Source organism: Aquarana catesbeiana, linkage group LG12 (genome assembly GCF_042186555.1).
Source record: "Aquarana catesbeiana isolate 2022-GZ linkage group LG12, ASM4218655v1, whole genome shotgun sequence".
Classification (NCBI taxonomy): domain Eukaryota; kingdom Metazoa; phylum Chordata; class Amphibia; order Anura; family Ranidae; genus Aquarana; species Aquarana catesbeiana.
The window spans coordinates 224,960,654-224,982,468 of NC_133335.1; the positions used below are offsets into that span (position 1 = coordinate 224,960,654).

The following is a 21,815-nucleotide window of genomic DNA, read 5'->3' on the forward strand; positions in this document are numbered from 1 at the left end:
TGTCATGGGTAGGGCAGCCCATTAAAATGAATGGGTTGTCCCATGCACATTGCGTGAAAACGCACACAAAATCCGCGTCTTGTGCTTGCCCTCCAAACTCAGCAAGCAGATGCACGTTTTTCTGAGTGCAAAAAACGCTTGACAAATTAGTCAAAATGCGTACAGCTAAATGCAGAAAAAGCAACCTGGGCTACTTTGGCGCATTTATCATGGGTGGGGCAGTCCAATGAAATGGGTTACCCAATGCACATGTCGTGCTTGCGGTACCATTCATTATTAATGGTACTCCAAATGCAGATGCAAATCTGCATTTTTAATGAGCGCAAAAAACGCTTGACAAATGTGTCAAAACGAGTATAGTTCAACACCCAAAAAGCTACATGAGCTACTTTGGTGTGTTTGTCACGGGTAGCCTAGGGCCCCATTCACATCTGGGGGGTTCTGTGAAAATGCGCAAAAGCATGTGTAAAAAAACGTGTGTCGTGCTTGCGGTGCCATACATTGTTAATGGTATTCCGAACGCAGCAAGCAGATGCGAGTTTTTATGAGGGCAAAAAACGCTTGACAAATGTGTCAAAACGCGTAAATATCAATGCCCATAAAGCTACATGAACTACTTTGTCATTGATAGGGCAGCCCATTGAAATGAACTGGTTGCTCCATGGACGTTGCATGAAAATGCGCACAAAATATGCGTGTTGTGCTTGTGGTGCCATGCATTCTTAATGGCACCCCAAACGCAGCAAGCAGATGCACTTTTTCTGAGCACAAAAAACACTCGACAAATGAGTCAAAACGCGTAAATCTCAATGCAGAAAAAGCTACATGAGCTACTTTGACGCAATTGTCATGGGTAGAGCAGGCTCTTGAAATGAAAGGATTGCCCCGTGCTCGTTGCGTGAAAACGTGCAGAAACAACGTGCACTTAATTATGCGATCAAAAAACGCTAGGCGTGAATGAGGCTTAAATCTGATTATTCTTGCTTGAGGTCGTCAAGCTTTACGCATTTTGATGCATTTGTTGGGTGTTTTTTTTGCGCTCATAAAAACGCGCATCTGCTTGCCGCGTTTGGGGTGCCATTACCAATGAATGCTACCGCGTTCATTCTTATTCTTGCTGGAGGGATTCTCCAGAGGGTTGCGTTCGTTTTTATTTCTCCCGCCGCCTTCTGGTTTTTTCGTCTTTTTCACTATTTTTTATTCATTCAGTAAAAAGTTTAAGAAAGATCCGGCGGCGAAACAAGCGAAGAACGGCAAAATAGAGGTCATGGTGGAATTTGTTATATTTAAGTTACAGTCCGGACTTCCCCCTAAACCCGTCCCTGGTGTCCCTGGTCTGGCAGTGACGTCACGGCGCTCCTTGCCTCTAGTCAGCGCAGTCCGCACCGCCGTCAGCTCTGTACAGCGGTTGATGAATTGTGTTTGCTTATCCCGGCTGAACCCTGGCGACACTTGAAGCGTCCGCGCACAATCCGAGTTGTCAGTGGTTGTCAGTACTGACTAATCCTGCACTTTTTTTCCCAGGAGACGCTGTAGCTTCGTCGCCCCGGAGCAGCCTGCGAACGTTAAAAACTGAACAGACCGCCAATAGCTGGCCGATGTGTTCACGTGTCATTCATGGCTCGACAAGCCACCGGACTTGTGTTTAACCCTTTACGTGCCGGCATCGTTCCCTGACATTGGAAGGCTACCATGTCTATGGTCAGGTTACTTGGGGAAAAAAACATACCAATAGAATAACCACCAGACCAAACGATTTATTGGTTTGCATTAAAAAAAAATTAGCACTTCACCAACCCATCCAGGTGACTCTTCACCAGCCCACCCGGCTGACTCTTCTCCAGCCCACCCGGCTGACTCTTCACCAGCCCACCCGTCTGACTCTTCACCAGCCCACCCGTCTGACTCTTCACCAGCCCACCCGGCTGACTCTTCACCAGCCCACCCGGCTGACTCTTCACCAGCCCACCCGGCTGACTCTTCTCCAGCCCACCCGGCTGACTCTTCACCAGCCCACCCGGCTGACTCTTCACAATGCCACCACATCCCAAAGGTTCTCTATTGGATTGAGATGTGGGGACTGTGGAGGCCATTGGAGTACAGTGACCTCATTGGGCGACTATGTGGCAGATGAGGTTTAATGTTGATAAATGTAAAGTTATGCACTTGGGGGCTAAGAATATTCATGCATCATACATACTAGGGGGAGTACAACTGGGGGAATCCATGGTGGAGAAGGATCTGGGTGTTTTAGTAGATCATAAGCTCAGTAATAGCATGCAATGCCAAGCTGCGGTTTCCAAAGCGAGCAAAGTCCTTTCTTGTATTAAGGAAGGTATGGACTCCAGAGAGAGAGAAGGGCAACCAAACTGATAAGAGGCATGGAGGAGCTCAGCTATGAGGAAAGATTAGAGGAACTGAATTTATTCTCTCTTGAGAAGAGGAGATTAAGGGGGGATATGATCAACATGTACAAATATATAAGGGGTCCATATAGGGAACTTGATGTTGAGTTATTCACTTTACAGTCAACACAGAGGACAAGGGGGCACTCTTTACATCTAGAGGAAAAGAGATTTCATCTCCAAATACGGAAAGGTTTCTTCACAGTAAGAGCTGTGAAAATGTGGAATAGACTCCCTCCAGAGGTGGTTCTGGCCAGCTCAGTAGATTGCTTTAAAGAAAGGCCTGGATTCTTTCCTAACTGTACAGAATATAATTGGACACTGACATTTATAGGTAAAATTGATCCAGGGAAAATCCGATTGCCTCTCTGGAATTTTTTCCCCTGCTGTAGCAAATTGGATCATACTTTTATGGGGTTTTTTCGCCTTCCTCTGGATCGACTGTGGGTATAGAATTGGGTATATGGGATTGTATGATATTTTTATTTATTTATTTATTTATGGTTGAACTAGATGGACTTGTGTCTTTTTTCAACCTGACTTACTATGTACTATGTAACTATTGTCATGTTCAAGAAACCAGTGGTAAGATGATTGAGCTTTGTGGGACTCAAAAGAAAAGTCCCTCAATGAAAATCTCTGACAGTTGACAATATTGTTGCGTGATTGCAACAGATTTCCACCCAGGAGCTTTTCTTTCGAGTCCCATTGATACATTTATTATATTGTTTAAGCCCTGATGAAGGGGGTTTTTTGGTGCCGAAATGTGTTGGATGCTTTCGGTTTTCCTGTTGTCACTTGTGATACCAATAAAAGGCTGATCTGCGGCTTTGAAATCGCGCTGAAGTAGCGCAATTTCAAGGCTGCACCCGCGTGAACCAGGGCTTAGATCTAGGTTTGATTGGCTGCGATCAAACTGATTTAATCTGTCAGGGTGGAAAATGATCGGTCACATCGGCAGCACTGAGATACTTTGTTCGTTAATGCGATTGTATTTTGATTGATAAGATCGTGCAATTGCATGGGGGAAACAATGCAATTGATAGTTTATGATAGTAGGTTACGATTGTATCTTAACTAATAATGACAATCCGCTTCCCCATGTGACTCATACCGATTGAATGGGTTGGCGACTATAAACTGATTATTCCTATCGAGAGAGCGATCAGAAAAGAAGTTTATCGTTTATCTAAGCGTGTAAGGCCATCATTCGATTTGCCGACAACAATGTATTGTACAGTTGGGTAAAAATTCATTGGATTGTATAGGTTTGTCCTCATTCATGGTGAAGGTAACCCCTCTGAGCTGTCGCCTCCCGAACCTTTAAGGGGTTTCTGATACTGGGAAGCAGGGTGGGGTTTATGATCATGTGAGCGCTGTGATTGGGTGTAACGGCGGTCTCATGATCGGAAAGCTCCCGTTAGCCACCGGTAACTGTGCCTGGTGCGCACACCTTTGGCACAGCTGTGTCTACAGTGTGGTATTATTATTATTATTATACACGATTTATATAGCGCCAACAGTTTATGCAGCACTTTACAATGTATAAAGGGGACAACACAATTACAGTACAGTTGAATACAAAAGGTACAGGAGGGCCCGGCTCGCAGAGCTTACATTCTAAAGGTAGGGGGTGGTGGTATGCAAATATGCGGCCGCTCAGTGCCAAAGGCCCACCCGCCGAGAGGCCGCATATTTGCATACTTTCAGCGCGAAGGGGTTTCAATTAGATTCTTCAGGGATTGTACATTCAGATTGTTGTGTGTATGGGCACCCTTAGGTGGGATTTCCAATGAAGTCATAGATTAGCCATAATAATTATAGAATTACATATAAAATATATTTATTGGCAAAAGGAGGTTGACAGTGACAATGCTGCAGTTAGCCGTAACAAACCTCTAGCTAGAGATGTAGGTGGACCCCCCACCCCCTTTAACAACGTTGCTGCCCTAGCACAGCGGCGAGCGTTCGGCGCGTTTTGTAATGAGCAGTTCACTCTCCGGATTACTTTCCTTCACCGTCAGCTACTCCAGCTTCGCACCCGGAGATTTACATCATCCCGAGGAAAAGACCTCCAACCGGCTCTTCCCAGTTTCCCTGGAAACCATCAAAGTCTGCGCTCAATCAAGGGGTGACAGCGTTGAAAATAGTCAATTATTACAGGGGACTTTTACAAAGGGTTTTTTTTACGAGATGGGCGGGATTCTGTCATTCAAAAAAAGATTCAAACGTAGAAATTCCGTGTGGAGCCGAACAAAATCCCCAATTAACCCTCCGCGTCCGAACGCTCTGCTAGTCCTGAGCAGGAAAGACAGCGATGGAAGGGGAGCCGTGTGATATAGATGTGTGTGTATATTCATATATATGCAGTGCTGTGAAAAAGTATTTGCCCCTTCCTTTTTTTTGTTTTTTCATTTTTTTTTTTTTTGCATATTTGTTACGCTTAAATGACTCAGATCATCAAACAAATTTTAATATCACACAAAGATAACCCAAGTAAAAACAAAATACAGTTTTTAAATGAAGACTTAATTTAACAAAGGAAAAAAGCTGTCCAAACCTGCCTGGCTTTATGTGAAAAAGTAATTGCCCCCTAAACGTAATAACTGATTGTCCCACCGTTGGCGGCAACAAACTACAACTGCAATCAAGTGTTCGTGATAACTGGCAATGAGTCTTTCACATTGCTATGGAGGAATTTTGGCCCACTCTTCTTTTCAGAATTGTTTTCATTCAGCCACATTGGAGGGTTTTCCAGCATGAACGGCCTGTTGAAGGTCATGACACAGCATCTCAATCAGATTTAAGTCTGGACTAGGCCACTCCAAAACCTTCATTTGTTTTTTTTTTGAGCCATTCAGAGGTGGACTTGCTGGGGTGTTTCGAATCATTGTCCTGCTGCAAAACCCAAGTTTGCTTGAGCTTGAGGTCAGGAACTGATGTCCGGACATTCTCCTTCAGGATTTTCTGGTAGAGCTCCATCAATTATGGCAAGTCGTCCAGGTCCTGAAGCTGCAAAGCAGCCCAAACCATCACACTACTACCACCACCATGTGTGGCTGTTGGGATGATGATCTTTTTGTGAAATGCTGTGTTAGGTTTACACCAGATGTAACGGGACGCACACCTTCCAAAAAGTTCAAGTTTTGTCTCATCAGTCCACAGAATATTTGCCCAAAAGTTTTGGGGATAATCAAGCTGTTTTTACGGCAAATGTGGTACTTGTGTTCTTTTTGGTCAGCAGTGGCTTTGGTCTTTGAACTCTCCCATTTTTGCCCAGTCTTTCTTATTGCTGAATCATGAACACTCACCTTAACTGAGGCAAATGAGGCCTGCAGTTCCTTAGATGTTGTTCTGGGTTCTTTTATGACCACCTTGATGAGTCATCATTGTGCTCTTGGCATAGTTGCCAACGTTTCCAAGAAATTTTAGGAACACCTTTTTCGAGAAAGCCACAGTAGGCAGAGCATAACAATAATTAGGGGTGGGGGCATTCATTTGTTATGGGCGTGGCAGTTATTTATTATAGACGGGGCCCAAGAAGCCCAAAGACTAACAAAAATGGCAAGATGGAGATGCCAGTGTGTGTGTGCAGGATGACTGAGATAGACCAGTGTGTTTTTAGGGAGAGGTGCCTGTATTCAGTATTATTGAACAGTCTGGTACAGGGGAAACAAGCTTTCCAGTGAGAAGTGAGCACAAGAGAAGTATTACAGAAAATTGTTAAATAGGATGTCAGTCAAAAAGCAGGTCATCTGTAGATCTGGGAACACAACAGTTCAAACTGAGCCGGCTGTGGAAAGGAATTGAAGATACTGGTACTGAGCTATATGAGGAAGTCATAACTAGATGTTTCTAAGCAATGCAGTCAGTCAGCAATTACCAGAGAGTCCTCCGGTCGGGTTGTCTGCACCTCCCCCTGAGTCCTCCGGTCGGGTTGTCTGCACCTCCCCCTGAGTCCTCTGGTCGGGTTGTCTGCACCTCCTCCTGAGTCCTCTGGTCGGGTTGTCTGCAACTCCTCCTGAGTCCTCTGGTGGGGTTGTCTGCACCTCCTCCTGAGTCCTCTGGTGGGGTTGTCTGCACCTCCTCCTGAGTCCTCTGGTGGGGTTGTCTGCACCTCCTCCTGAGTCCTCTGGTGGGGTTGTCTGCACCTCCTCCTGAGTCCTCTGGTGGGGTTGTCTGCACCTCCTCCTGAGTCCTCTGGTGGGGTTGTCTGCACCTCCTCCTGAGTCCTCTGGTGGGGTTGTCTGCACCTCCTCCTGAGTCCTCTGGTGGGGTTGTCTGCACCTCCTCCTGAGTCCTCTGGTGGGGTTGTCTGCACCTCCTCCTGAGTCCTCTGGTGGGGTTGTCTGCACCTCCTCCTGAGTCCTCTGGTGGGGTTGTCTGCACCTCCTCCTGAGTCCTCTGGTGGGGTTGTCTGCACCTCCTCCTGAGTCCTCTAGTCGGGTTGTCTGCACCTCCTCCTGAGTCCTCTGGTCGGGTTGTCTGCACCTCCTCCTGAGTCCTCTGGTCGGGTTGTCTGCACCTGCTCCTGAGTCCTCTGGTCGGGTTGTCTGCACCTCCTCCTGAGTCCTCTGGTCGGGTTGTCTGCACCTGCTCCTGAGTCCTCTGGTCGGGTTGTCTGCACCTCCTCCTGAGTTCTCTGGTCAGGTCTGCTCACTGGACTGTGTCCTCCTGTGTTCCTGCAGCCGCTTTGTGTCCTGTCGGGTCTGCTCTATAGTATTGGCGGCAGCCTCCTCCTGCAACTGAACGGGCTGGCGTGATCTCACCCCTTAGCTGGCCACACCCCCCAGGTATTCTGACCAATCACGCAAAAAAGCAGGAACCCTTTCCAGACTGATACATGCCAATTACTTTGTTTCTCATCTGTTCTTGAATTTCTTTAGATTGTGTCCATGATGTGTTGCTTTTTTAGATCTTTTAATGTACTTCACTTTGTCAGACAGCTTCTATTTAAGTGATTCCTTGATTCAACAGGTCTGGCAGTAATCAGGCCTGAGTGTGGCAATTGAAATTTAACTCCGCTTTCCAAAAAACAGTCCGATTGGGTCCACCTGTCTGTTTTTCAGGCGTTCCCAATCGGACCCTCCATTCACTTTCTATTGACCAGCAGATATAAACGGACTTGTGTCGGTTTACACCTGCCTACCTCCAATCCAATCTGCTAAAAAAAAAAAAAAAAACAGAAGGGGATCCTTCCCCTTCTGTCAGGACAGATGGAAGGGCCCATAGAGTAGAGCATATGCAGAGTGGAAACAGATCTGTCATCCACCTACTCTGTTTATTCTGGCCTGCGACTGGTTACAAAATCACTTAAATGGCCCTCGCTCTTCAGAAGGTTGGGCACCCCTGCTATAGATTGCCACTTTTTAGCAAGTTGCACGGTGAGAGGCTACAGCAGGGGCAAATCTGTGAGGGACTTTAGTGAACACAGCCAAGAACTATACAGGCACCAAGGTTTACATGACTATGTCATCTCTGGGCCTTCATCCTAGTCCAGGAAGTTGTTGGTGACCCTGGACAAAGATGGAGTTGTGTTTCTGGAGAGAAAAGCAGAAAAAGGCATTGTCAGGGGGAGGTAATAAATACCTGAAAGGGTTACAATGCTACATTACCCAGCATGCTGCACTTATGAAAAATATATTCAATGACTGGTCCTCTTTAATCTTATGGCAGGACGTCATATTTATTTTATCTGTACAGAGTGCAGTGTATATATGTAGCCGGGAGGTGACAACTTAAGGATGTTTTTCTCATTGGCAGATAAACTGTGTGACGTTTCCGCACCCGGACACCATGCCGGAACAGCAGCTGTTAAAACCCGGAGAGTGGAGCTACTGCGATTATTTCTGGGTAAGTGAACTTCTAATGTATTAATGGAATTAGAGTTTTCACGGATGAGCGGAGCCAAATCACTATAGACGGAGCTATCAACCGAATTATTCTGTTATCAGTCAATGCCGGGCAGGTGGGCCAGAAAATGTCAAGTTGTCATTTATTATCTGGAATCAATTAAAATGTGATACAAGAAAGGTCAATGGCTGATAGAGCTGTATTAATGAGATGGGTAAAAAAGGGGCCTCAGGAACACCAATAATCACTAATCCAGGGAGAATCAATTGTTCACAAACTATGAGATATGTAGAACGAAAGATCTGGTATCATACAGTGGAAATACTCCTCTTCCTAAAATGATCACAAATCTTTAATTTAAATGCATTAAAAAAGGGCCTAAAGCAGGGGTTCTCAACATTTATGAGACCAGCGCCTGGTAAATTCTTACAAAGCCTTCCATGCCCCAACAGTAAAGAATGTAATGTATTCTCCCACATTCAAAGTATGGGAATGCAAAATATATATTGAAATGCTGGAAGACTCTGGGTGGGGCTGCGTGTTACAGGGGAGGGGGGTTGCGGAGGAGGTTAGAGGAGCACTGTGGGGCACTGCTGGAGGTTAGGGACACTGTTGAGGAATGGGGTATTTGCAGCATGCTAGGGGGCACTGTGGGATATTGGGTGCCACTCTGGGATGTTGGGAGGGAACTGTGGAGATGGAGGACTTTCAGGGGGCTGGGGGCACTGTGGGCCCCTATGGGAGGTTGCAGACTCAATGGCTCTGTAGGGAATGAGGTTTCTGGAGGGAGCTGGGGAACACTGTCAAAGGTTGAGGGCTTTCAGAGGTTCTGGATGGTACTGTGGACCACTATGGGAGATTGCAGACCTCATGGCTCTGTAGGGTATAGGGTTTCTGGAGGAGGCTGGGGAGCGCTGTGGGAGATGGAGGCCACTATGGGAGGTTGCAGACTTGATGGCCCTGTAGGATGTGAGATTTCTGGAGGGGGCTGGGGAGCACTGTGGGAGGTTAAGGGCTTTCCAGGGGCCTGGAGGGCAGTGGGGACCACTATAGGAGGTTGCAGATTTCATGGCCCTGTGGGGGATGACATTTCATGCGGGGGCTGGGGAGGACTGTAGGAGGTTGGGGGGGAGGACTGTAGGACACAGTTGATATGTGCAATATCTGCAACAGTAAAGTGGGCACTGTGGGAGGCTGGGGGCACTGTGGAGGTTAGGGGTTTCAGGGTGCCTGGGGGGTACTGTGGGCCACAATGATAGGTTTGGGGGCACTATGCGAGCTAGGAAAGACTGTGGAAGGTTAAAGGATCTGCAGCTGGCTGGAGGCCCAGGAGAAGGGGGGGGGGGGCACAACCCAGCAGTGGGCCACAAGCTAGTGGTTGGAAACCACTGGCCTAGAAAACCCCGGCACCAGAATAATGTATAATTGTTACTCCAATTGAGTAATAGCCTCCAAATTCCTAATATAGTCAGGATTCTACAATATACAGAAATATTTCAGAAAATAGCCTAGAGCAGTGGTTCCCAATTTTCTTTGGACTTCCTCTGACGTCACGAGGCGTCAGAGGGGGGCGGGGTCACCTATTTACGTCACCGGGTGGCCACCGCCCTCAGCTATATAAGAACTGTCACCAAGTAGAAGCATCGCTCGGCGGGAGCCTCCCATGGAGGCGGAGGTGTTGCGTTGTTTTTCTTTTTTCGGCTCGTCGGGCGGCATGATAGAAGATGAATGGACATCGTGGGACATTTTTATTTTTTGATCTTTTAACCACTTCAATACCAGGCCAATTTTCAGCTTTCAGCGCTGTCGCAATTTGAATGACAATTGCGCGGTCATACTACACTGTACCCAAACAAATTTTTTATCATTTTGTTCCCACAAATATAGCTTTCTTTTGGTGGTATTTGATCACCTCTGCAGTTTTTTATTTTTTGCGCAACAAATAGAAAAAGACCGAAAAGTTTTTCTTTGTTTCTGTTAAAATTTTTTGTAAATAAGTACGTTTTCTTCTTCAGTGACAGGCACTGATATGGCTGCACTGACGGGCACTGATATGGCGGCACTGATGGGCACCGATGAGGTGGCACCAATGAGGTGGCACTGACGGGCACTGATGATAGGCACTGATAGGTGGCACTGATGGGCACTGATAGGTGGCACTGGTATGCGGCACTGATGGGCACTCATAGGTGGCACCGATGGGCACGCATAGGCGGCACTGATGGGCACCCGTAGATGGCATTGATTGGTACTTATGGGTGGCACTAATGGATACTTATTGGTGGCACTGATAGGTGGCACAGATGGGCACTGATGGACACTGATAGGTGGGCACAGATGGGCACTGACAGGTGGCACCAATGGGCACTGACAGCTGGCACTGATGACACTGGTGGCATTAATTACACTGATTGGTGGCATTGCTGGGCAGAACTTAAATATGGTACCAATCAGTGCCCATTTGTGGGCACTGATTGGCACAGATTGGGTACATTGGGCACATGTGGATGGCCATGGGGTACATAGCTGTCCATCCACATGTTGCCCCCTTCCCTGGTGGTCCTAGTGGCGTCCCTGGTGGTCCAGTGTGGTCATCTGAGGGGGGGCTGTCAGACGTGAGTGAGGAAAAGCCGATCAGCGGCTCTTCCTATTGACATCGTGATCAGTTGTGATTGGACACGGCTGATCACGTGGTAAAGAGCCTGCGCCAGAGGCTCTTTACCAAGATCGGTGTAGCGGTGTGTCAGGCTGACACACCGCTCCACTGATCGCCGCAATGTGCGCGGCGTCATGTTATCCTGCTGGACGTCATATGACGCCCAGTCAGGATAACGGAACCACCGCCCGGCCGTCAATCTGCTATAGGCCGGGCGGGAAGTGGTTAATAAAGGCTTGTCCCTAAGTGTCCTGTCTTTCTTATTATTTTTGACACTTTCTTTTGTGAAATGGTAGGGGGGGGGGCTGGGATCTGCGGGTCCCCTTGTTAAAGGGGGCTTCCAGATTCCGATAAGCCCCACGCCCGCACACCCCCACAACCACCGGGCATGGGTTGTGGGGATGAGGCCCTTGTCCCCATCAACATGGTGACAAGGTACTTTGGGGGGCTACTCCAAAGCACCCTCCCTAGGGCATGTGGCCTGGTACGGTTCAGGAGGGGGGGCGCTCTCTTGTCCCCCCCTCTTTTCCTGCGGCCTGCCAGGTTGCGTGCTTGGATAAGGGTCTAGTATGGATTTTGGGGGGGACCCCTACACCATTTTTAAAAAAAAATTGGTGCAGGGTCTCCCTTAATTTCCATACCAGACCTGAAGGGCCTTGTATGGATTTTGGGGGGACCCCAACGCAATTTTTTTAAAATTTTTGGTTCAGGGGTCCCCTTAATATTCATACCAGACCCAAAGGGCCTGGTAGTGGACTGGGGGGGGGGCATGCCGTTTTTTTCTATGAGTTTTATCTATATTGCCGAGACCCAACAAATCATTACAGCTGCGATCAGTTTTAAATTACTTTTTTTCCTTTAGAAATGTCATTTTGCTGCGGTACTGTTCTAAGCACGGGAAAAATGGAAAAATGCGCCACTTTACAGGCATACTATAGACACCCCCCAGGCACGATATTTAAAGGAATATTTCATTTTTATTGTTTCACTTTAAGCATTAAAAAAAAAATCACTGCTCCCGAAAAAACTGACATTTTTATAACTTTTTGTTGCCTTGATCCATGTCCCCTGGGGCAGGACCGGGTCCCCAAACACTTTTTGTGACAATAACTTGCATATAAGCCTTTAAAATGAGCACTTTCGATTTTTCATGTTAGTGTCCCATAGACTGTAACGGTGTTCCAGCGGCTTTCGAATTAGCCCCGAACGCCGCATATTGTTTGGTGTTCGCCGAAGGTCCGAACAACCAAAATTCGGCCCGAATTTATGCTCGAGCTGAACCGTTCACCCATCCCTTCTCACAATTAGATTACAGAACAGGAGCTCCCACAGCCAGCCTGATTTTAGCTTCTAGCTGGTGTGCAGCTCAGCAGATTGATGACTTTTTGTGTGTGTTGTGTTTCCTGTGAATTGTCCCACCAGTGATTCCATCGCTGAGCTGAAATGTTATGTATTGATCACAGTGGGTACAATATGCGCTGATCTGACGCATTTCTTCTGCAGGCAGACAAGAAGGATCCGCAGGGGAACACAACGGTCACCGGGTTCGAGGAACTCCTGCAGAAGCAGCTGAAGGGGAAGCAGATGCAGAAGGAAATGGCTGAATTTATCCGAGAACGGTAATCAGAATTCTGCAGCCATGTGCAGAACATGAATCGTGTGATTGTGGTAGGATCCACTGGATTCGAGGGGGGGGGTGGAAGAGTGGATCTGCTAGCATATTTCACATGATTAGCAAAGAGACTTTAGAGCCAGTGTCAGACAAGTGCATATGTGCATGCAATGAGCACCTCTGAGGCGGGTCTTATTTTGGCGATTGGCCATGAACATTTACTATGTAATGCTTTGGCAATATTAGGCTGCAATTTCACATTATTTTCTTCTAAATTTGCATTTATAAAATTATATGTTGAAAAATGTAATTTTCTATTTTGCATTGCAATTTTTTTCTTTTGTGTATTTTATTATTTGATTTTTTTTTCCACAGAAAAAAAGTAAAAAGAATAACGAGCAATGAAAAAAAATGTTTACAGTCACGCTGTCTTCTCTCTGCAGTCGCCTCTTAAACATGGGCAAAACTCAGCAGATTTTATCAGCACAGGAGCGCCGGGATTTCCAGGGCGTCTCTGCTTATGTCTGCTTATTTTTGCTGAGGACTTGGCTGCATTCATATTGGGAACAGCTGGGTGTGAAACTTTCACTCTGTTTAGGACTGTTGGGCCCACCCATTGCGGCACCCCAACTCTCAGCCAATCACAATGCACGACCGGCCCGGTCCACCTGCTATCGTGCACATACCATCACATACACAGATAATCATTAAAGGCTTCTGGTTGTTTCCATTTCTTAAAGGCTTTCTTTTCTTTTCTTCTTCCCACAGAATAAAGATAGAGGAAGAATATGCAAAGAACTTGGCCAAGCTTTCCCAGAATTCGCTGGCATTCCAAGAGGAGGGGTGGGTAATTATAAGTCAATATTTAATCAATTATGGACACTGGGTGTATTACACAAGCCCAAAAATGTCATCAAAGTGCACAAGGTCTATGCAGTACATACTGTCCTTCTGCAGCAGTGCCGCTTCCCCTCACAGTTGCTAGCAATTCTGGCTGTCAAAATGACAGCCAGGAGTTGTTGGGTAAATATGGAAGCTGTAATAATGGCTGCTGTCAAAAAATGGAACATCTGACACAGAGAGAGATAATGCACCACTGTAAACATTGTTCAGACAGGAGGTGGTAACATTGTTACTTTTGTATCTACTCTGTTTCATTCATCTGCAGATCAAGGGGATGAACTTCAGTCTGCATATGATGTCAGTTAAAACAACAAAATTCAACAAAGTTTATTCCTGTTTATCCCTTTATTAACTCTTAGTTTACCCTAGTCAGCCACAATTACCCCCTTTTCCCCTTAAGGAATATTTAATTATTGATTTTTTTATTATTATTATTTTTATTTATTTATTAAAAAAAAGTTTCATTCCTATTTTTCTAAAATGATTTTTATTTTTTTATTTTTTTCCCCTTTTGTTTGGTAATTTTTTAGTGTCTCTTAAAAAAAAAAAAAAAAAAAAGGTATAGAAAATGAAAAAAATGATCAAAATATAAAAAAATGCTTTTTTTTTTAGTTTTCTTAAATTTTTTGTCTATGGATTGCATAAAAAATTCATTTTCGCAAGCCAATATCATCAAATCGGCTCTATAACAATTTCGTACCAAAATTTGAAAAACGCATTACCTGTGTGAGAAGCCACAAATTGAAGCAGCCCTTATCTCGGGTCATTACGCTGTACCAGTTAGGAGATGTAATTTTTTTTTTTTGGTAGTAATGTGCAGCTCAGCAGTGTGGGAATGGCAACTTCCATCAAAGGCTTCTGATTTACTTTGCAAACCAGTGGAAGCTCTGGCCCATTCCCCACTGATGGCAGCGATAATAGCGGCCATTTATCCTCTTGGGAAAAACTAACCAATGGAAGGAGAGGGCCAGACAATGCCATTTTAGCAGCATTGATAACCCTGCGGCTTGTATTATGTGATAAGCATTATCGCCATTGTGCAGATAATTGTCAGGGGGCTTCCATCTCTTCCTGTACAGAATCCTCTCAGATCCGCATCTGTCACCCGTACATCGATTGGGGCCATAAAATGCATTTCTTTTTCCTTCTGCTTCCTTTCCAGGATCTTTATTCTCAGAGTAGATTCCGATTCACCTTCTGAGATTTCCAAAACCCGTTCAAAGACAGAATCAGATTCATTGCAGCTTGCAGGTCTAAAATCAACCAAAGCGCTTCACTGACGGATGTGGGAGGAGCATATGGAAATACCTGGGAGGGGGAGGAGGGGACAGGCTGCCATATTGCTGCTCAGCTATAACAGAAGGCACCCCGACATCTCTGTAGATGTGCACTAAATTCATATAGAAAGGAGCTCAGCGTTCCTCTAAATAATATCGATAAAAGGGTCCCTGTGCAACTGAACTCAAAAAGTCAAGATTTGATATGTTGTGGGACTATCTGGAAATTTTTTATTATACCAAAATGTTCTGTGCCTAGGCACCCCTGATATCAGTGCTTTTCCTGTAATGTCAGTGTTTCCTTTTCCTAGGCATTCCTGATACCAGTTCACTTCCTGTGCCTAGGCACCCCTGATATCAGTGCTTTTCCTGTAATGTCAGTGTTTTCTTTTCCTAGGCATTCCGGATACCAGTTCACTTCCTGTGCCTAGGCACCCCTGATATCAGTGCTTTTCCTGTAATGTCAGTGTTTTCTTTTCCTAGGCATTCTGGATACCAGTCCACTTCCTGTGCCTAGGCACCCCTGATATCAGTGCTTTTCCTGTAATGTCAGTGTTTTCTTTTCCTAGGCTTTCCTGATACCAGTTCACTTCCTGTGCCTAGGCACCCCTGATATCAGTGATTTTCCTGTAATGTCAGTGTTTTCTTTTCCTAGGCATTCCGGATACCGGTTCACTTCCTGTGCCTAGGCATTTTTGATACCTCTGCACTTCCTGTTCCTAGGCAGTCCAGATATATGTGCACTTCCTGTGCATAGGTACCCCTGATATCAGTGTTTTTCCCGTAATTTCAGCGTTTTTCCTTTGCCTAGGCATTCCTGATACCAGTTCACTTCCTGTGCCTAGGCATTCTTGATACATGTGCACTTTCTGTAACTGTAATTTCCTATGCATTGACATCTCTGATATCAGTGTTTTTTTTCCTGTAATTTCAGTGTTTCCTTTGCCTAGGCATTCTTAATACCAGTGCACTTCCTGTGTCTAGGCACCCCTGATATCAGTTCTTTTCCTGTAATTTCAATGTACTTCCTTTGCCTAGGCATTCCTGATATCTCTGCACTTCCTGTTCCTAGGCAGCCCAGATAGATTTGCACTTCCTGTGCAAAGGTTGCCCCTGATATCAATGCTTTTCCTGTAATTTCAGTGTTTTTCCTTTACTTAAAGTGGATATAAACCCAATGTCATCCTTTCTAAACTCCTGCCATAGGGGTCATCTATAAGGATATACACGCCTCCTGCATGTATCTTTACCTGTCAAATGTCTCCCCTCTGTCTGTTATTAGACCCGAAAAACTGCAGATTCTGTGGGCGGGTCTGTTGTCTGGAGCTCGGTGGGTGGAGTCGTGATGTCAGTAGATGCCCCGCCCACCTCTACACTCCCCTTGTCAATATGCATTTTCTCCTGTGTATTTCTAACACTGAACTTCTGCTATGATCTCTAACATCCAATGAAAAGACAGCAAAGTAACCACATGACTTCAGCATGCCCAATCATAGTGAGGTGTGGAACAGCCAATCCTTGCAGAGCTGCTGAAGTAAGGAGTGGGGGAGGGAATTAAAAAATAATGCATGTCTTAGGCTAGTGCACGAGATATGTAAATCACCTGTCACTCACAGCAAGGGGGAGGAGTTGTCAAAGTTTTTCTCTGTTTGTCAAGTTTTATCTCACTGAACAATAAAAGAGGATTGCTCAGAGATGGATTAACTCTTTGTGGCAAGACTGGGCTCAAATGATAGGAAATCTTATACTCTACAGTATGACATCAAATTTTTTTTTTTTAAATTGGGGGTTTACATCCACTTTAATCATTTCTAAAACCAGTGCACTGCCTGTGTCTAGGCATTCTTGATAACTGTATAGAAGTGTATAAACTCCCGCACTTATGGTATGAAACAGACGAGAATTACTGCAGCCTCTACCAATAAATCCATCAAAAGGTGAAAAAAGAAGAAATGGGAGGGAAGGTAGAAGTGGCGCTGTTCTGGGGTATTTTAAACCTCTACTGGCATGGTGAAATCCTGGTATGGTACCTGTGCAAATGACGCAATAAAAATGTGCAAAATACAAAAAATATTGTGCAAAATATAGTAATTACCATAAAAAAGTGCAAAGTGTGCAAAAAAATCGGATAAATTATTACCACAGCCTAATAAACTGTTGCTGGTATATAAAAAACGTATAGTAACTGTGCAAATAATGCAAATGAATGTACAGAACTCCTGTGCAATAACCATAAATTAGAACCAATGCTCTACTGTGACAATAACGTATAATAATGAGCATAACATATATGTAATGTCCTCCAATGAACCGTGCTGGTGCACTACAAAGTCCAAATATTGTGGCAATGATAAAGTGACAAGTGCTCTTCACAACTGTTATTCGGTGCTTCTTAAAAGGTGCCCCATAGGAAATGCACTCGCCGCAATTATTCACCCCACGAGGGGGTATTAAGCCTTCACAGTATTTGCCACTGTGTAACACACAGGAAAACCTTTGGTCCTATGTCAGCTGTTTGCTTCCGTGTTTGCGGTGTAATGCCGCGTACACACGATCGGAAATTCGGCCAGCAAAAGACCGATGAGAGCTTTTGGTCGGAAAATGCGACCGTGTGTGTATGCTCCATCGGACTTTTGCTGGCGGAATTCCAGCCTGCATAAGACTGAAAGTATGTTCTCAATTTTTCAGTCGGAAAAAGTTCTGATCGGAAATGTCGATCGTCTGTAGCAATTCCGATCGCGCAAAATTCCTACACATGCTCGGAAGCAATTCGACGCATGCTTGGAACCATTGAACTTCATTTTTCTCGGCTCGTCGTAGTGTTGTACGTCGCCGCGTACTTGACGGTCGAAAGTTCAGCGAACTTTCGCGTGATCGTGTGTATGCAAGGCAAGCTTGAGCAGAATTCCGTTGGAAAAACCATCCAGGATTTTTCCGATGGAAAGTCCGCTCGTGTGTACGCGGCATAAATGGTCTCCTTGCAGCTAGCCTCTTATTACTGTGAAATATCCTGGAAGGGAAAAACTTGACTTCACCTACTTATTCTGCTAAGTCAGTCTTGTAGTTCACACTGCCATGACACCAGCATTTCCTACAGAAGAAATAACGGGGTACAAAGGATCCCAATCACACACTGCTGTGACTTCCTTGATAACTGTTGTCAATGCTTTTCCGGTAATTTCACTGTGTTTTCATATGTGTACTTCCTGTGCCAAGGCACCGCCGATACCAGTGCACTTCCTGTACCTACCCTGTTTCCCCGAAAATAAGACCTAGCGTGATTGTCAGTGATGGCTGCAATATAAGCCCTACCCCCCAAATAAGCCCTAGTAGGTCTTATTTTCAGGGTAGGGCTTATTTTCGGGGAAACAGGGTAGGGCTTATTTGGGGGGTAGGGCTTATATTGCAGCCATCACTGACAATCACGCTAGGTCTTATTTTCGGGGAAACAGGGTAGGCATTCCTCTACCATGAGGATGCAAAGCCCTGCTTCTTTACCAAGATAGCCACCTCCACACAGAGACACAGTCAGGGGCGGACTGACAACTCATGGGGCCCCCGGGCAATAGGAGAAGATTATGGGGCCCCCAGGCAATAGATTATGGGGCCACACAGTATACACACACACATACAGTATACACATACACAATATACACACACAGAATACACATACACACACTGAAAAGGTACTGGAGAGGCGGGGCAGCTATAATCTTGGGATTTTTAAAAAAACACACAGATTTTTACATACTGTCCCTGGTTTTATTGAGGCTGGCAACCCTGATGGGGCCCCTTCGTGGCATGGGGCCCTCGGGCAGTGCCCGAGTGCCCGAATGGTCAGTCCGCCCCTGGACACGGTGCAGCACAATGTATGGGGTCAGCTGAAAGGCGACCCCCCCCCCCCGCCAATACTGGCGCTTAGTCCTTCGCCCTCTTCGTACAAAAAAAACCCACCAAACTAGCACTGCCCCATAAGCAACACACAGTCCCGCCGGCGCAGCGTGACGTCACTCGTGGCCGTACAAGGAAGACCAAAGTGAGTAAAGTAACTCCTCCCAGCTAGCAGAGCAGTTGCCACGACAACATGTTTCGGAGGCGCAGCCTCTTTCTTTAGGTACTCTTTTTGGTCTTCCATGTACGGCCACGAGTGACGTCACGCTGCGCCGGCGGGACCGTGCGAGTGTTATACAGCAAACGCAGCATGACACGATGAGGAAACGGAGTTCGCTCTGACACATCCCCCATCCATACCACTCGTTTTTGGGAGGCTTTCCATTAATTCAGGCCAGGAGAGGAGACATGTGCCTTGCTGTACATGCGATCCTCTGATCCATGTTTGTGAGTGTAACCCTTTTAACTTGAATCTGCATCTTTTGCCATTAAACAGTATTACACTAGGGCAGCCTTGCGCTCTCTTTTCTATGTACATTTCGTCCTCGTCGTGCCTTTTTTGGGCACAGCTTCCACACCACAGGTCCTCTTTATAATAAATTGCAGCTTACACCAGGACTGCCTGTGCTGCCATCGTTCAGCGTCAGGGGCGTACAGAGTGTGTGACCTTTAGGATGACAGATGGTAATGAAGGTAATTATGTCACTCCGTTTATGGCCTTGCGGTCAGAATATAATGTGGGAAGATCAATACGAATATAATGGGCTTTTCCGAAGGGCGGTGATATATATGTTCAGGCTGACGGCTCGCTATTTTCCTCTTAAAGGGTTAAAAGCTGGAGCAGCCAATTGCAGGGCAATCAATGAAGAATTAATTATAGGTGAAGGCTACGTGCATCATAACATGTCAACACTGGCATTATTAATAAAAAAAAAAATATATATATATATATATGTTATAGCTCTCTCTCTCTCTCTCTCTCTCTCTCTCTATCTATCTATCTATCTATCTATCTATCTATATCTATATAGATATAGATAGATATCTAGATAGATAAAAAATAAGTATTGAACACGTCACCATTTTTCTAGGTAAATATATTTCTAAAGGCTCTATTGACATGAAATTGTCACCACATGTCGGTAACATCCCATGCAATCCATACATACAAAGAAACCACAACAAATAAGTTCAGAAATGAAGTTCTGTGTAATAAAATGGAAGGACACAGGGAAAAGTATTGAACGCGCCAACTGAAATGTATTTAATACTTGGTACAAAATCCTTTGTTGGTAATGAGAGCTTCAGGATGCCTCCTGTATGGAGAAACTAGTCGCATGCGTTGCTTAGGTGTGATTTTGGCCCGATCTTCCACACAAACAAAATCTTGAAGGTTCCGTGGTATTCTTCTTTGAACTCTGATCTTTAGTTCTTTCCATAGAAGTTAAGTGATTGGCTGGGCCATTCTAGCAGCTTTATTTTCTTTCTTTGGAACCAACAAGTGAGAGTTTCCGTGGCTTTGTGTTTTGGGATCATTGTCTTGGTGAAATGTCCGCCCTCGTATCATCTTCATCATCCCGGTAGATGGCAGTAGATTTTCATCAAGAATGTCTTGGTACATTTTTCCATTCATCCTTCCTTCAATGATATGAAGATTGCCGGTACCGTATGATAAAAAACAGTCCCACACCATGATGTTCCCACCTCCAAACCTCACTGTTGGTCTTGGGGGTGTTTTTGAGGTGATGTGCCATGTGACCTCCAAACATGGTGTGTATTATGGCATCCAAACAGTTCATTTTTGGTCTCATCTGACCAGACTATGTTCTCCCCGTATTTCACAGGCTTGTCTAAATGTTGTGTACCAAACTTTAAATGCGCTTCAACATGCTTTTCCTTCAGCAATGGAGTCTTGCGTGGTGAGCGTACATACAGGCCATGGCGGGTGAGCGCATTACTCATTATTTTCTTTGAAACAGTTGTACCTGCTAATTCTGAAGGTCTCCACAAGTGGTCCTTAGCTCTCAGACAACTCGTCAAAAATCTTAGGAGGAGCACCTGGTTGTGGCTGGTTCCTGGTGAAATTATGTTCTTTCCACTTCCGGATTATGGAACGGTGCTCACTGGAACAGTCAGAAGTTTACCAATGCCATCAGTATGTTTTGCAACAATAAGGTTGTGAAGGTCTTGAGAGAGCGCTTTTACCCATCATGAGATGTTTCTTGTGTGACGCTTTGGTAATGAGACACCTTTTTATAGGCCATCAGTTGAGACTGATAAATTTCAGCTGGTGTCTTGGCTTTCCATGTCTTTTTTCACCTCCCTTTCTTCATGTGTTCAATCCCAGTACAGGCGTGTCTAAATGTTGTGCAGCAAACTTTATATGAGCTTCAACGTGCTTTTTCTTCAGCAATGGAGTCTTGTGTGGTGAGCTTGCATACAGGCCATGGCGGGTTAGTGCATTACTCATTATTTTCTTTGAAAGAGATGTACCTGCTAATTCCAGGTCTTTCTGGAGCTCTCCACAAGTGGTCCTTGGTTCTTGGACAACTCTTCTGATAATTCTTTTCACTCCTCTGTCAGACAACTTGCCAGGAGCACCTGGTTTATGCCCGGTTTATGGAGAAATTATGCTCTTTCCACTTCCAGATCATGGCCCCAACAGTGCTCACTGGAACATTCAGAATTTTAGACATCATTCTGTGACCAATGCCATCAGTATGTTTTGTAACAAGAAGGTCTTAAGAGAGCGCTTTGCTTTTACCCATCATGAGATGTTTTTTGTGTGACACCTTGGTAATGAGACACATTTCTATAGGCCATCAGTTGAGACTGAACCTGCTGATATTAATTTGCATTGCTTTCTAAATACTGATAAATTTCAGCTGATGTCTTGGCTTTCCATGCCTTTTTACACCTCCCTTTCTTCATGTGTTCACTACTTTTTTCCCTGTGTTATTCCATTTTATTACACATAATTTAATTTCCGAATTGATTTGTTTTGGTGTCTTTGTATAGATTGCACGGGTTGTTACCGACAAATGGTGAAAATGTCATGTCAATAGCACCTTTAGAATTAGATTTACCTAGAAAAATGGTTATGTGTTTTCAATACTTATTTTACCCGCTGTATATATAAAGTATATACATTATATACACACACAGCTCTATGTACATGGAGTTTGTATGTTGTGCCTGTACTTGCGTCAGTTTCCTCC

General features: G+C 45.1%; 1 protein-coding gene across 3 annotated transcripts in view; it reads left to right on the forward strand.

Moving 5' to 3' along the window:
- The window catches only part of GAS7 (growth arrest specific 7), a 156,173-nt gene that overhangs the window by 96,149 nt on the left and 38,209 nt on the right, over positions 1-21,815 (forward strand). For all 3 annotated transcript variants that reach the window (XM_073606787.1, XM_073606786.1, XM_073606785.1), the window contains exons 6-8: positions 8,169-8,258; positions 12,418-12,533; positions 13,295-13,369. In XM_073606787.1, the coding sequence (XP_073462888.1) occupies positions 8,169-8,258; positions 12,418-12,533; positions 13,295-13,369 (281 nt within the window). The remainder of the gene's footprint in view (positions 1-8,168; positions 8,259-12,417; positions 12,534-13,294; positions 13,370-21,815) is intronic.